The 14,747-nt window shown below is 50.5% G+C and overlaps 7 protein-coding genes across 7 annotated transcripts; 2 read left to right on the top strand and 5 right to left on the bottom strand.

The window, feature by feature from the left end:
• Positions 1 to 2: 2 nt before the first annotated feature.
• Positions 3 to 1,595, bottom strand: GLOTRDRAFT_94525 (uncharacterized protein; the record flags this gene model as incomplete). Its single annotated transcript, XM_007869305.1, has 6 exons — positions 3 to 134; positions 209 to 274; positions 327 to 418; positions 641 to 808; positions 971 to 1,032; positions 1,519 to 1,595. 6 exons carry the CDS (start codon positions 1,593 to 1,595, stop codon positions 3 to 5), a joined length of 597 nt encoding a protein of 198 aa, XP_007867496.1.
• A 294-nt stretch (positions 1,596 to 1,889) lies between these two features.
• Positions 1,890 to 2,579, top strand: GLOTRDRAFT_94524 (uncharacterized protein; the record flags this gene model as incomplete). Its single annotated transcript, XM_007869304.1, has 2 exons — positions 1,890 to 1,949; positions 2,022 to 2,579. 2 exons carry the CDS (start codon positions 1,890 to 1,892, stop codon positions 2,577 to 2,579), a joined length of 618 nt encoding a protein of 205 aa, XP_007867495.1.
• A 1,181-nt stretch (positions 2,580 to 3,760) lies between these two features.
• On the bottom strand, positions 3,761 to 4,002 carry GLOTRDRAFT_111572 (uncharacterized protein; the record flags this gene model as incomplete). Its single annotated transcript, XM_007869303.1, has 1 exon — positions 3,761 to 4,002. A coding segment is annotated over exon 1 (192 nt), but the record flags the coding sequence as incomplete, so codon positions are not given.
• A 1,938-nt stretch (positions 4,003 to 5,940) lies between these two features.
• Positions 5,941 to 8,239, bottom strand: GLOTRDRAFT_130556 (oxalate decarboxylase; the record flags this gene model as incomplete). Its single annotated transcript, XM_007869302.1, has 20 exons — positions 5,941 to 6,048; positions 6,102 to 6,130; positions 6,184 to 6,243; positions 6,298 to 6,318; positions 6,379 to 6,391; positions 6,444 to 6,507; positions 6,560 to 6,594; positions 6,642 to 6,651; positions 6,703 to 6,895; positions 6,949 to 7,060; positions 7,109 to 7,150; positions 7,198 to 7,287; positions 7,341 to 7,397; positions 7,451 to 7,468; positions 7,524 to 7,551; positions 7,610 to 7,652; positions 7,713 to 7,736; positions 7,786 to 7,859; positions 7,912 to 7,965; positions 8,019 to 8,239. The coding sequence occupies 20 exons, from the start codon at positions 8,237 to 8,239 to the stop codon at positions 5,941 to 5,943; spliced, it is 1,296 nt and encodes a 431-aa protein (XP_007867493.1).
• Positions 8,240 to 9,848: 1,609 nt separating this feature from the next.
• On the bottom strand, positions 9,849 to 10,878 carry GLOTRDRAFT_78110 (HIT-like protein; the record flags this gene model as incomplete). The annotated part of the gene is made up of 6 exons (XM_007869301.1): positions 9,849 to 9,940; positions 10,005 to 10,277; positions 10,334 to 10,400; positions 10,451 to 10,489; positions 10,567 to 10,645; positions 10,717 to 10,878. 5 exons carry the CDS (start codon positions 10,876 to 10,878, stop codon positions 10,067 to 10,069), a joined length of 558 nt encoding a protein of 185 aa, XP_007867492.1. The 3' UTR covers positions 9,849 to 9,940; positions 10,005 to 10,066.
• Positions 10,879 to 11,259: 381 nt separating this feature from the next.
• GLOTRDRAFT_78107 (cysteine proteinase) lies at positions 11,260 to 13,549 on the top strand (the record flags this gene model as incomplete). The annotated part of the gene is made up of 12 exons (XM_007869300.1): positions 11,260 to 11,407; positions 11,462 to 11,590; positions 11,733 to 11,858; positions 11,911 to 12,003; positions 12,060 to 12,229; positions 12,293 to 12,633; positions 12,683 to 12,746; positions 12,800 to 12,859; positions 12,910 to 13,034; positions 13,094 to 13,202; positions 13,263 to 13,285; positions 13,342 to 13,549. 12 exons carry the CDS (start codon positions 11,260 to 11,262, stop codon positions 13,547 to 13,549), a joined length of 1,596 nt encoding a protein of 531 aa, XP_007867491.1.
• A 63-nt stretch (positions 13,550 to 13,612) lies between these two features.
• Positions 13,613 to 14,681, bottom strand: GLOTRDRAFT_78105 (uncharacterized protein). Its single transcript, XM_007869299.1, has 3 exons — positions 14,123 to 14,681; positions 14,032 to 14,065; positions 13,613 to 13,937 (listed from the first exon to the last, which is right to left on the bottom strand). Exons 1-3 carry the CDS (start codon positions 14,606 to 14,608, stop codon positions 13,795 to 13,797), a joined length of 663 nt encoding a protein of 220 aa, XP_007867490.1. The 5' UTR covers positions 14,609 to 14,681; the 3' UTR covers positions 13,613 to 13,794.
• Positions 14,682 to 14,747: the final 66 nt, after the last annotated feature.

The raw sequence follows: 14,747 nt of genomic DNA, 5'->3' as shown, positions 1-14,747 counted from the left end.
GACTAGACAAATGATCGTGGCGACATGCCACCAACATTCCACCTCTCTGACTCGATAGATGACGCCGTCCAGCAGTCTCTGGAATCGATCCCAGGTGGGACATCGGCACTCCTCCTCAAAAGGAATACTCGGCCCTTCAATTCGATGTTGCATTCTAGCATGAGACGCAGCATGTAAACTTGTGTATAGTCTGTTGCTATGTATGCACCGCGTCAAGTCTCAGCCCCTTGCACTTCGGGGACAGTCCTTGGGCTGTCGAGGGTGGATCCGAGATCTGAAATTTGAGTGGGTTACATGGCATGCTAGACAGGATTAGGAAGACACACCACCCAATAAGCGAAGTATTCCAGCAATACTGATGGCGGTTTCGTGACTGGCTTTGCTTGAGGCACATCCGAGTCGGCACTGCGTGAATATGCTTGATAGAACCACAGTGTTGCGACAAGAACGTCCACATATGTCCGATGACGGTGTAGGGCTCCCTTATAGTACTAGGAGAGGCCGCGAAGAGTTGGTAGTATTCAACAAGTAGTGATGGTCACCGTACGCCGCTGTCGCTGTCGGCCGGCTGTTTTAGGCTAATCACATCCGACTTGGAATATTGGACTCATGTCCTCCTTAATGCCAAGAAAGTGCTCACATTCAACCAGGAGAGGCATTCCTGAGGGCATAAACGTTGGGAACAGCCAACCATCACGATACTGAGCATGGAAGGGCAACTCAAACTTGACAAGCGATCCTGCTCCGTGATTCGCCGTCACGCTCGCGTCCAAGTTGATGCGCCGCCAAAAGACTCCGAGAATCGAGTCTGCACTGCTCCCGTAACATTGCTCAGGATGTTCTCTGCACTACCTTGCTCTGCTTTGATCTATCGCAAAATATCACTGCGACCAGCAGCCACTTCCTTTAGCGGTCTCTGCGGTACCGAGTGCCATTTCATACTAAACTTCATCCAAGTCAAGATGCTGACCATAGGCCGGCTCCACTTTTTCGCTGGACCATTGCGCAGTTACTGAGTCACTCGATCCCAACCTGTTGGTATATCGGCAGGTGCGGGCGTCGATCATACTACTCTATTAGTCCATCAGCAGTGGCAGAGCATATGCGCTTGGGCTACTGTTGACCCACCCCGGAAACAAACTTCTACGGACTAGGAAGTAGTAGGTGTTCAAGTTTATGGGGTTGCTACGGGCAAATTTGTAGCTTGTACTAGCGCCTGACGCGGCCAGTTCATCGCCGCTACGTGCTGCTTGGTCTCCTCACTTTTGACCAGCGCTGAGAAGTACAAGCCCGCCCGGTGGAGCTTTCAAGACAGTGCTGAGATCGGATCGCAACTTAATCTCTGACCCTTGGCACGGTTCGCGAAGAAGTCCCCAATGGGACGTTACTCCCAGATTTACATTGCTTACTCTCTCTTCACTGATCCAAAATAGAGCTCTGCATCTCATACCGCGCCTTGCGCTCGAGAGGGGGGCTGTTTGACACGGTGTAACCCAGGCAGTGCCTCAAAGCGCTTACCCGGAGTTGCTTGCGGGGCCTGTTCCTATGTCGCGCTGGACTGTCTTGCGCTCAGTCTTGCGCCTCCACATGAACATGCATTCTGCGGCGCATCACGCCACCATCTCCTCTGACTACATTCTATTGTGAGTAATGCGCTTTCTCTAGGCTGGACTGCTTACCGACGCAACCCCGAGACGCTTTTTAAATGAGATTTCATTTGTTCGTCAGTGGCATTTACTGACATCCTTGCATCTTGATCTAAGCATATAAATATCCGAGGGGGCTGGCATTGACGAACAAATTGTGTACGAAGTCCCTTCAGGTGCCGAATATCACTCCTTCAGAGCATATACCATTTTCGTTACCCGTCTCGCAGACCATTGTATCCGATGTATCTGGAGCCCTTCGCCGTTATCACAGTCTCCATCGCCATAGTCGCTGCAGCACCTGTGAGTAGATCGGTCCGCTTACTTCTCTTCCTCTTGTCATCTCGCTGATTTGATTGTTCGATTGTCGGCTAGCCTGGACCAAGCAGTTCCGATGGCGGCAATTACACCAGGAACGTATCGAATGCTAGCCCTGTGAGGGTCGCGACAACGCTGTCTACGTACACGGATACAGAATATTTCGAAACGCTTTTGAGCACGTCACCATACTTGACCGTGCTGCCCACCACCATCGTATGGACTGAGTCGCCCGCTCTTCCAGTCTCTTCCGGTGATGCCACAGGGTCGATATGCAGCTGCCCCTTCACTCCCGCGTCCAGCGCTACTCCTAGCAGCTCGGGTGCCGGCGGTAACAACACGGTGTCCTCCTCGACATACACTCTCACATTATCCTACCAGACCACAATGGCATCCTCTCCTTACAAGACCGTGCTTCCTACGACCATGATCTGGACTCAGATGGTGGCGCTTCCGACCGCCGTGTCGAGCACCTCGTCTTCCGGTGTCTGCTCGTGCAGTACTACTCCGTCTTCCAGTGCTCCCAACACCAATGTCTTGAATTCCAGCGGTGTCAATAACAGCAGCGTCTTCAGCACTGGTACTGCATATGTTACTACTAGCACAGACGTTTGAATGTGGTTGAACCTTGGATTATATATTATCCAGGTAGCGCGAGCGTTCATTCATCTGCAGTGGTATCGGCGTCTTTCTCTCTCCTTTCCTTGTCGGAATGTAACTGTACATCCGTGCAATTGATTCGACTATTAGGATGTACTAGAGGACAATAAAGTTACATTGATAGGTATATCATATGGGGACCGTCGAGCCATTACTGCGCCTGCCGTTCGGTAGCACAAATCGTGGAAGGAGTCCAAGATAATGGTATCTCCAACCCGTTGCACACATGCGATTGTCACCTCAGGCGTGCGGGCTGGCAGATGGGAATTAGAGGCGATCACAGTGGATTCAACTCGAGTGTAGCATCACATATCTACAGAAGGCCCAATACCTAGATCTCCACGAAGTAGGCTAGACCCCACGGGTAACGACCACTCTCCTGAGACTAACACACACAAAAGAAGGAATATGACCGCCTCATATTCCTGCCGAGCAAGGCACTGACGTTTGAGGAATGAATCACGGCCGATACCTTCAAAGACAACAAGTCAGCCATCTGAAGGAGATACAGATGTTGAAAACGTATAAAATCAGATCAATATTAGTTACAATCACTGTCGAAGCTCAGGAACAGCTTCTAGTTGATGAATTTTACTCTATTCATCGCAAAAGAAGATCGACAACATCATGCGACTCGGACTAACCTCAAGCACACAGCGCCTCAGATACCCCCCTAACTATCGCTCATTGTGGCTCTATATACAGCCGACCACCGGTGGCGTGCTCCCGCGTCACCTGTGAATTACAGTCAGCCTCGATAAGACAAAGCAGTTCCAGCAATGGACTATTCAGATGGGGTTGCCCGAGAAATTGAGCTGTGGCGGGCATTTTCGGCAGCAATGATACGAAGACCGTCGTGATAAAGCATCATAGAAATTACAGGGGACAGGCGTAAGACTCACTGTGGATAGCTCAAGACCAGCCTAGAACCTCGTAGGAAGATAACGAGTTATGGGACGTGATCCTGTTAGAAGAGGTGAGCAATAATGCGATGAGACACGACAAGAGAAGCTCAGAAAAATAAAACAGCCTTGGATTTGTCGTCAACTCGTGCCGTAAAGCACGAATCAGGCGGTAACTCCATTGGTAACATCCTAGAAATATAACGGACTCGTACTCACCACGTCTCAATGACCTCACTCGGCCAGAGATGACACCAGACTTCGCTACCTAGAACGGGGATCAGATATAGTTCGCGACAACATGACGGATGTAGATTATTCAGTGGATTGACAGAAGGTAAAGCATCGAGCCCATACGGGCACTCAGATACTCTAGTTTGAATTGTTTGGATCATCTCGGGAGAGAATCGAGAGACTGTCGCAGACATAAAGATGATGAGGAGCGCACCTTACAAGGTCACCCTAAAGCCCTTCCAAACCATGATACCCAGATACTAGCTATAAAGGGACACCTAGGAATTGAGAGGGGTTAGAATACGGACAGGCATGGGACTTGACGGAAACCGATCAGTGTAACTATGACAAGATAGACCACATGCGTGTAGACCGTCTAGGTTTGACGGAACACTCGGAAGCTAATACATGGCATCATGTCGAAAGGACACGAAACGACTACTCACCAGAGCATCCTATCCAGATACCAACATCGTGGACATCGCTTGCCAGTGGAGGTCGCGTTCAAGGAAGTTTTCGACTTTTGAAGCTCCGGCAACTTTAGGGCCGGCGTTCACGTGGAACCCACGTGCCACCACCTCGTCGGAATCGGATTGAATCGAGTTGTCGACGTCGTCGCATCGCATCGGACAGTCGCGGTCAGCTCAGTGACTGGTACTTAGGTCTCATTTGATTCTATAACGCCGATCCGGTTATATATTCCCTCAATTCGCTGGCTCTCCCAATGGATCCTGCCCTGGAATGCGTTCCTCGGATGGTATATGTTTAAATGGCCTTATCCAAGCTTCAAAGACACTTGCAATACTGTGTCTGTCCGTACTCGTCCGTACTTCTTCTCACTATGATAACTGGGGATCTTCAGACGATTTTTTTTGCATAGGGTCTAAAGCCAATGGTCAGGATAAAATCCGAGATAATAACTTCCATGTTTGGGGGAATCGGACGCTGCCTCACGGCGTGAACTCCACTCACTCACATACCGTCTGGCTATGGGCGATCCAGGTGAGGTTGCTTGTGGAATAGAGTTGGTCAACTATGACGATATGGTCGCCATTGGTTCTATAAACTCAGTAAACCCTATGCGCGATGCAGGTTCGCTCGCTCCCTGGCCTCCCCCCTGGGGATGCTCTATCCAAGTGGTCATGCCTTATTTACTGTTCTTGCAAGACGTGCCCATACTTCATCAAGCCCATTTAACCTAGGATCATGATAAACGAACGTTCAGCTAGTTTTACAACCCCACGATGTGGACTTCACCTCGCCTACTGCTACCGCTGTCATCCCGCATCCTAGAAGAACAGGCTCGACGATTGGAATCGCGATGCTGCACTGCATTACGGACCCTATGTCAACTACACGGAGATAATCTGGTGACACTAATCTGCCAGAGATGCAGAATAGGCAGATCTCAAACGCCCCCCTAACGCCGCTCTATTTGCGAAGACGGTGCGGCGAGATCCCGTCCGCAGGGAACAGTGGAGAAGACGCGTGCCGTACTTTCCTCGATGGTCAGGGTCTAGCTGACCACAGTGACACTCGCCCACAAGCAGGAGCATCCTGACAACGATCTCTCTCTTGCCAACCCAATGACCTCTTGGTTCGAAGACAGCGAATGGAGGACTCAGACGGTCATGCCAATGCATGCAGCTCTTCCCGGATTTCACTTTGATTGCATTATACTTGGGTGTCCCAATGACATTCCATGTGCTGAATGTGATCCTCGAGCTAACCTGCTCTGATCTGGAGCATAGTTATTCCCCCCTCTCGACTGCGTAGGCCCACTCCGAAGATGGCCGCAGGGGATTTCTAGTCAGTGCTCTGAATCGTGAGGGTTCGAGTACTCCGGAGGTGCAATGTCTCCATTCGCGATTCCATAGATAACGGCTAATATAATTTGGGAAGTCCTTCCTTTGTCTATGACAGTTCGTGTTTCCACGCACTCTGTGCCATGGTACTCGTACGAATAAGTCATGTGTTCCTACGTGATGATGTCCATTTTACACGCAGATGCGTAGATGAGAGAAGCACAAGCCGCGGTGGTCAAGTCCGTCGTGATCAACATCCACTCAAGAACCCCGGGATAGTGGGGAAACATGCACATCAGGTACAGTTGTTAACCGATAATATATATAGATAGACTCTTAGCGAATACGAGTCCTTGTTGCTCGCCCAATATCACGCTAGCGTGGGCCGACCACGATGGGCTTAGTCTTGCTAAGGCTCGCAATAAGCTCGTCGGAGATGTTCAAATGTGCCTTTACAAGTGCAGGCGGAGTCAAAGCCAACCACTGCGAGAATGTTAGTAGATGAATCATGCACGATATTGTGCACGCTAGCTTACTTGACTCAAACTGATATCTTGATAGCGATCTGTGAAACCATTAGTGACCCTGTGGAAGACGAGTCTAAAGGAACAATCGCACCCGTCTTGAAGATCTCAAGGAAGTGAAGAGTGGTGTTCCCCGTGTTCTCGACGTAGTGTCCTGAGAAAGACCATTAGTCCGATCCGTACTCACGCTGAATTCACTTCAGCCTACCATAGGAAGCGGGTATGTAGCCTGGGAGTTTGAGTTAGCATTCATGAATCAGCCACGCGAGATACGAGCAACAAAGCGTACCGACGTCCCCACCCTAATACACGGTGTTAGATAGATATATTTTAGGTGACTCTGAACATGCGCACCTGATAATCGAAAGTCCTGGCATTTCCGGTAGAACCGAAGAGCGTTATACGGGCCGTGCCGCCGCTAATCGGGAATCAGTACCTAACAACTTGTGAAGTCACGCAAGATAACTGACATGAAGTAGTCCCATTCATCTTGGGTGGGATGCCACTGTTCGAAGTCAGAAGAGTAATATTTGGAGCTACAGGCGGCCTTACGTGAAGTTCTCTGTAACCATGTGAGTGATCGTCTCAGATGCACGCGACATATACTACAGACCTCATGGCTCCGGGTTCGACTGTAACTTCTGCCACGGCAGTATTCACGGACACAGGGAAAGTAGTCGAATCCACCACCTTCACAGTACCTCCGGCGAGCTGGGTTGCGTTAACCTGAGACATCTTGAAGGTGTAAGGCTGTGGCACGGTTCCGTAAGGACTGGATGGAGCCTGTGCGTCATCGGGAGGGGGCGCTGCAGAGGACGGTCATCGCTCATCTCAGAGTACAATGCTTCATTGCGCTCACCACTCGGGAAAATATATAACTCTTCTGCCGGGATGTGGTCGAATGCAGATATATCGGTCTGGAAGTTCTTCGCGATGACTTCTTTCGGAACGTGTGCCAGCCAGTCAGTAAGCTAGATGAATGTCAGCGACGACAAGAGCTTTTTTTGTGCAGCGCTTACCAAGAATGTAGCATCTTCGCTGAACGCTCCATCATCAAAAACCTGTGATAATGTCAGGAAGGCTCTTTCTAGTTGAGTACGTTTCTTACCAGTAAGAACTCGCAGCCATCCGGATCATCAGCAGTGGCTTGTAAGGAGTGAGGTATGCCAGCTGGGAAGTACCACAGGTCACCGGCACTCTGCATCCAGCTCGTCAGGCTGCCAATTTCAATCAGCGAACGACGTTACTCACAACAGTGGCGAGGTAATTCTGGCCATCGGGATTTACTGCCGATACTTGAACGGACCCCTTTAAAAAGCATTAATCAGCCGGACCCTACGTTCAGGAGCTCATCTACGCACTTTCAAGATGTATGCCCACTAGTGGAGCAAGGTAGAGTTAGCTGACTTCCACCCGACAACGATAAACACCGACTTCGTCTGTTTTATGCCAGTGTAGCTCGCTGCCCTCAGCAGTGAGTATAAGCGGATATTGCTTGGGCAAGCAGGTAGCGCACGCACCGAATAGCGCCGACATCCAGCCGCATATTAACACCCGCCATTTCTATAGTCACGGGAATCGCAGGTGAGAATTGCTCGAAGAAAACTTTGAGACGACACTTACCAGTGGCCATCGGCAATACAGCCTCTGGACAAGAATCAGGATGACAGTGAGCACTCATAAGTGCACGACCTACCATTCTGCTGGCGAGCCCATCCCCCAGTTTGCAGACGGTTATGACTCAGGCCCATGGGCCATTTTGCTTGGCCTCTGTGACATGAGGTGAGTTCACTGGGTCACACTGAATAGACATCGAACGAACATTGTGCCCGCATCCGTGCTCGGAGGCGCCAAGATATCTGGATTTTGTTGGTCGCTGGAGATCAGAAGTCTCAATACAGCCGTTAGTCTCTCAGCGAAGGTACTCACATTGGGACGTTCTGCGGGCCAATCACTGTTGCTCCTAAGGATCCACGAATGGCTTCTGGGGTAGAGGTGGTGTCTTCGTTCCACAAAGGAGCATTTGGGTCGTCGCTCGCATAGGGAAGAGTTGCTTCTGGCTCTGCCGATGAGACAGAGGGCGAGGCTGGAGCCGCCAGTGCCGACGCGACACAAGCAAGAACGAGGTAAGCAGCAGGCAGGCAGACCATTGCTCGCAAGGGGGGACCAGTCGCCTGTAGTTAGTACCGGGAGTGTCGCCTTAAATGCAGTCGGCAGAGAGGTAAATAAACGGAAATGAAGAAATCATAACTGCTTTGAATCCCAAGGTTCTTTGTCAGAGCGAGGTGGGATTCTTCCGGCACCTAGTGAGAGATCATTCTGCATGATTCCCTTCGTACCAATCGCATTACCGAAAACGGGGAGAAGGGCATCACAGATGACAGCACAGGAGTATCCGAAGAGGCGTGTAGCATGCCAACATACGGGAAACTAAGTTTTCCCGGTTCAGTGTTGAACAGTCCCTATGTTGGAAATTACACAACCACACTGCTCACCTAGCAAGACTAAGGTATGTTCGCAGGAGCGCCTTGCAGTCCGACCATCCCGCGGCGACTCATGCGATGGATGTCCTTGTTACCGATGTAGTGGATCGCATCAAATCAGCAGACGCATCGTCTGGAAGATAAAATTAGCCAGTACAAAAATAACACATCCTATGAATATACTCCCCAAGGAAGTGTCGAACACGAACCGGCAGTTCTGCACAGCTAGTGCCATAATATCATTCTGTATGTGAGCGCAATCCACCATGTCTACCACGGAAACCTGGACTTGACTTTCTCAAAGAGATTCGTCCGAGTTGCTGTGGATGAAGGACGAAGAACGGGGATGATCTGCCTACAATTGCGTCATAGAAGCACTGGCACAGGGGTGGCAGAAAGCCCGAAATGTTAACCAAACAGGCATAGCTGTCGAGAGCTTCTCTGTTCTCCAGAAATCCGGGCCTCCGTGGCGGACTCGGCAGCAATCAAGGAGATCGATGCATCCCTTCGCAACGATAATATCCACACTTACCCTCAAATAGATCGGGGTAATTTTGGCCGGCCGATAATCAGGTAGCCATAGCGTAGGATCCGCAGTGGAATCGTACGTGCCGTTGCGTATCTAGCGCGGCTGAAGCACCACATTTGGCAGACGAATATACCAGCGGTGCATCGCACAGACCCTGAATAACTCGGAGGCTGAGTGCGACGAATCTGGTGAACTCTTCTCAAGCACCTATGCCACGTTAGTCAGGTTAATTTAGCCAGGCAAATTTGTTACCCATTTGTCCTGCACTATTACAGGAGAATGCAGGATATGATCGCGGCATACCGTCCCGTCAAACGGAGGTATAGTCTGGTAACAAGGAAGAGAAGCTCAGTGGATCGACCGAGATCACAAGAAAACCCGGTACCTGGCACAGCGCCGACAAGAAATGTCTAACATTGGCTTCCTAGCTGCATTCTTAGTAACAGTTGACTCGAACTTGTGAAACGTTTCAGGGAAGCACTTTGAGAGGAACTGAACGCATTGGTTGCCCGAATGGCGATGCATGACCAGGCAGGCCGCAGAGGGTACTTCCATCCCCTGTAAAATCGACCAGCGCATATTTCGGTGTGCTCCGATAGATCACTAGACAACAATATGTGTGGTAGTAGCGGGAGGTTAAGTTCAATAAAAACGGCCTGCATCTCTTTACCTATTCATGGATATTATATACACAGATACGCCATTGGTGACGGCGGACGGACCACCGTCTGCAGACGTGACTCTTGACCGGAACTAGAGATACAAGCCCGTAAACCTCAATATCGGACAGAATCGGGTTCGAGGGTATGCTAGTGAGGGGAAACTTCGCTTGTTTCCCTCTAGAGGTACGTGGATAAGAAACCATGAGGTGACATTCGAAAAAGTCTAGGCTTAGGATCGCACCAAATTCGCAGCTCCGGGCATCCAGGGTAACCCGCAGACTTTTGGTGACAGCCGTCCGTACCTCAACATGGGAAGACTCCGACTTTACTGCCCTTTTCCAGGATTTTCACGGTCTGCTCCAAAGTGACGAACCATGTGAAACCTTTAATGTCGTCCCGTCCACCTTCCATTACTGGGTATTTTAATCTCCTAGCTTGAGGTTTATATGGCAAGGCCTGAACATGTAGGTGTAGATGATCCACGGAGTTGAACGGCGGGATATGAAAACCAAGCCTGACACAGGCTAAATCAGTATCCTTCTGGAGTCTAGGACGGAACGGGTGGCGAACCGGCGGGATATCGCTGGGACATTCAGGGCATCTAGAACGCGATGACCAATTTCTCCCATCGATCTCACTGCGTGTATACCGTCAACCCGCGAACGACTGTAATCAACACCCGCATACCCAACGCTATATGCTCCTTCCGTAATGACCTTACGCTGTCTATCGCACGACAGGGTAGTTGAGAAAGAGAAGTATGTTTATATTCCTACGATTGATTCAGGTGCATCCCAGCTTACCTATGTGCTTCTTCGGAATAACCTGTAGATGATGGGCTGCAGACGGGCGGTAATCTCGGAAAACGATGTAGTCTCTGTCCTAAGCGATACCAGTGAGTCGGGCAAGTACACACGACATTTATATTCAAGGCACGCGGAATCAAAACTGACCTCCCATACGACGTCAAAGCCCTTTTCCACAGACACGCCGCAGAAGGAACAGTGCCTGGATACTGGTGGATTAATGTCTGAGACTCTGAGCACTTCCTGAGATGTTTTACACCTTCCCGGGCTGTGAGAAGCGAGCAGCGAGGATAGAAGTTGGAAAACCATCCGACGATTCCGATATAGGCTCCTGTATTGTGCTCCTTCAAGTTTCAAAATTTCACGAATCAGGAGAGGTCAGGTTTTTTGTACTTCACAGTATCAAGTCTGCCAGTGGGTACGAAGCACTTTGTCACGCGGTGCTCGCGCGATTCTGAACTCGACAGACAGACTTAGCTCCCAGCTATTTTCTGACTTGCACTGGTTGATGAGAGCAATGCACGAGCTTCCCGATATAGTGCCACTTCGAGTTATCGAGACTGGTTCCGTGAGATAGCTTCTCACGATTCCCGCCACACCGGTTGCATCTTACAGCGCGTCGATTGCCACACTTCGCGTTTGCGAGACTACCTCCTCCTGGCTACTCGCTGCCTCCTACAATCGAATAATATGGCTCCTGGTCGGTGCGAACACATTCATGAAATATTTGGAGATGAGACGGCGAAATTGGGGCTCCTGGAGAAATTCAAGATTGTAGTGGCTTGGGACGCTCGCCGCTCACAGCAAGTTACTACCGCTGCTAAGAGAAGGAAGGTGAGTAGCTGGCGTTGTCTAAGACTGTACTCTGATAAGTATCTGACACTCTAGCTAGCCTGCCCTACGTGCAATACTTGCGGATCCAGTCTTGCTCGACCTTTTGTGTGTCTACACTGCTCTTTTACCGGCTGCTGGTCAGGTGGCCACATAGTCGACCATCTTAGAGAGGCTTCGCATGACTTCTGTACGTACGCTCTTGAACCACATCGGAATTCTGACGTGCCTTCCGCCTCTGCTTCTGCATGCGTGCTGCATTGTCCCGCCGCATATCCGTCACCGCCGTGTTATTTTTATACATGCTCGCTGACTGCCTGATTTGCTGTCAGGTGCCGAGTCGAAGCTGGGCTCGGTATACTGCGCACCCTGTGACGACTTTATCTACGAGCCGGAATTAACCCGCCTATACTCGCTGACGATGCTGTCAGTGGAAGAAAGGGCGACAAGGTTTCAAGGTACTCCATCTCTTCTGCTGCCTCCCGGGTAATGAAAACCAGTGATCCGCAGTTTCTAAGAAGGGCCGCGAAGCCTATCGGCCTTGGGTGCCGAACGACAACGACCATGTCGCCCTCGAAAGTACCGAAGCCGTCCCAAGTCAGGGTGCGTGTCTTCCAGAACTGTGTGGCTGTCCACCCGCTAAGTCCGGCACGCCAAAGGCCGGCGGGGACTACTCAACCTTGGTCAGACATGTTTTATGAACGCCGTACTCCAGTCGTTCATCCATAATCCCCTTTTGAGGAACTACTTCCTGAGCGATAGACATAATCATCGGCTATGTAAGAATAAGGATTGCACTTGCTGCGAGATGGATAGGTTGTACACTGAGGTACGTCTTAGTCCATACGCATCCTTATCTCGTTCGGCTTGTTGGGTAACGTTGGTCCGTCAGATGTTCTCAGAGGCTTCTGTGCCGTACGGACCAGCAAGCTTCCTTTTTACTACCTGGCGTGCCAGTTCGGAACTGTCAGGCTATGCGCAGCAGGATGCACATGAGTTCTTCATTTCCGCGCTGAACCAGATACACAGCACTTCGCGGGGATCAACGAACGTATCCTGCATATGTATCGTTCATTCGACTTTTGCTGGGCAGTTGCAAAGCGAAGTTAAATGCGATAAGTGTGGAAATGTGACGGCAACTATCGACCCTATGCTGGACATAAGTCTGGAACTGAAGGGAAAGGGTGGCGGGGACAGTGGGGGTGATGATACTCTGCTGGGCTGCCTGAAAAAGTATGTTATAGTCTTATGACGCCTTCGGCTTGCTACAAGAGAATAACAGGTTCACACAACCGGAGAAACTGGGGTCCAAAGATTATACCTGTAGCAGATGCGGGAAAGCACACGTGAGTAGCGCTGCCTTATCTTAAGGGACTAAGCTCATCGAACATGTGCATAGGATGCCTCGCGAAGGTTGAGCGTGAAGAAGCTCCCTCCGGTACTTGGCTTCCAGTTCAAGGTATGGAGTAGCTCTTCGGCTGCGCAACGGCTTCACATGCAGTCACCTAGCGCTTTGAGCACAAGTCAGGGGACAAGACATCTGCTCAGAAGATCGACGCTAGGATCCGGTTCCCGGCCACCCTGAACATGCTCCCGTACACTACGCTCGCTCTGGGTGGCAAGGATAGGGCATCGTAAATATATTCATTCCGATGCCGCTTCCGGCTGACTCATTCCTTCCTGTCGAACCTAGGCGTGTCGGCCCGGAGGCGATGTACGAGTATGACCTTTTTGCAGTGATATGTCACGACGGCCAAATCGACAACGGGCATTACTACACCTACGCTCGTTGCCAGGACGAGGTATGACCTCTCATTCCCCCTTACCTTCCCTTTGAATATTAACGACGGATGCCTCTCCAGTGGTATCGCTTTGACGACGATAAGTATGTATGAATTGCCTTATGGTATATCGCATACTCATGGCCCACATCATTGCCAGAATCTCGGCGTCGAGCCTAAATGAATGTCTTCAGTCGAGGGCATACATGTGCTTCTACGTCAAACGCCACCTAGATTACAAGCCATATGCTAAGCCTTCATATATCCTCACTCGTGAAGTGGAGCTACAGAAGGAGAAGGAGAGAGAGCGAGAGAAGGAATTGGCAAGGATGAAAGAGGTCGAAGACGCGTTGCTAGCGACTGTCTGAGGAACAGGCTGCCTTTTTAGCCTGGCCTTACAGGGTCGCGACGATATGTCTATTGAGAAGTATATATAACATGAGGAAACGACACTATGGATATAATCACAACATGCAAGGATTATTGAAACAAGCATCAGTACATGAATTAGATGGGCAGCCCTTCTACAGAGCGTGTCTGAAAGCTACAGTCCAAACCAGTGGTAGTGAAATTGGATATTGGATATGACGGACATAATGATCATAGGTTCCTATTAAGGGATGATGTCATGTAATTCCCCGTCCTTCACCCGTATCTCGACCACCTCCACCTCGTACTCGTTGATGTATGAGTTCGTGGAGGAAGCAGACGCAGAGACAAATCCGAAGGAATTAGGTGGCGAGGTCGATGCAACGTCTACAATGATGAACGTTCACCGAGAGCGACAGGAGCGTCAAGCAATGGGACTAAGGTGAGCAAACAAAACCGAGAGGAATCGCAAAGCACGAACATCTATCTTTGATATACGGAGGAACGAACAGATCCTACAGCCAGATGAAGACTGTCAGGAGGGCCGCTTCATGGAGAGCGATGCTCCATACCTGATTCCATACAAAGCCTTGGCTTTTCTGTATAGTCAGAATTGGTCGCAGACTGAATACCGGCTCCCGGTGCTTCCTTCTCTGCTGCTGTTGCTTCCTCGGACTCTCCATCACAGGAGGATCCACAGCGCGCTGTTTGCCTTTCACATCTTTCTTGCAACCCTCTTCCTTCTCCCGCACAGCGGCGTCGTTCGCTTCGTCAATGTCCATGTTATGGACGTGATCCTCTCCATTGTCCGGCGCTCTATCGCCTCCAGCGCGATGGTGGTCACTCTCAGTGTCACTGTCGTGCGGAACAGCCATCGGCCGACCATAGTCCTCATCGTCCTCCGAGCATGAATCGATATCGGATCCGCTGTCGCTGTAGTCGTCTAAGCCATACGGTATCTGCTCGTAGCAGGCCCACGTTGGTGGCGACGGAGCTCGGCCGAACGTCCGACGTCGATAGAAGGATGAGTAGGTCGTCTGGCTGTGCGTGCTCGACATGCCTGCGTTGTTACCCTGTATGCGTAGGACGCCACAAGCACTGACAGAATTAGGATGATGACGGTCGAGGATCAAGAGACTCGCCGGCAAGCTGCCGCACCTTATGCTGGTATGTGAAGAGGTGTGAAGAGTCGGGGGG

The sequence above is a fragment of the Gloeophyllum trabeum genome (assembly GCF_000344685.1).
Source record: "Gloeophyllum trabeum ATCC 11539 unplaced genomic scaffold GLOTRscaffold_00009, whole genome shotgun sequence".
Lineage (NCBI taxonomy): Eukaryota > Fungi > Basidiomycota > Agaricomycetes > Gloeophyllales > Gloeophyllaceae > Gloeophyllum > Gloeophyllum trabeum.
The sequence above is the reverse complement of the archived record's forward strand: the minus strand, read 5'-3'. Positions and strand labels throughout refer to the sequence as shown.

What these genes read in the sequence shown, in the direction of transcription:
- GLOTRDRAFT_78105 (XM_007869299.1), bottom strand. Translation starts at nt 14,608, where the DNA reads ATGTCGAGCACGCACAGCCAGACGACCTACTCATCCTTCTATCGACGT. An exon ending in AAGGCTTTGTATGGAATCAG is followed by an intron (nt 14,066 to 14,122) that starts GTATGGAGCATC and finishes ATCTGGCTGTAG; the next exon opens with GATCTGTTCGTTCCTCCGTA. An exon ending in TCCGTATATCAAAGATAGAT is followed by an intron (nt 13,938 to 14,031) that starts GTTCGTGCTTTG and finishes TCATCATTGTAG; the next exon opens with ACGTTGCATCGACCTCGCCA.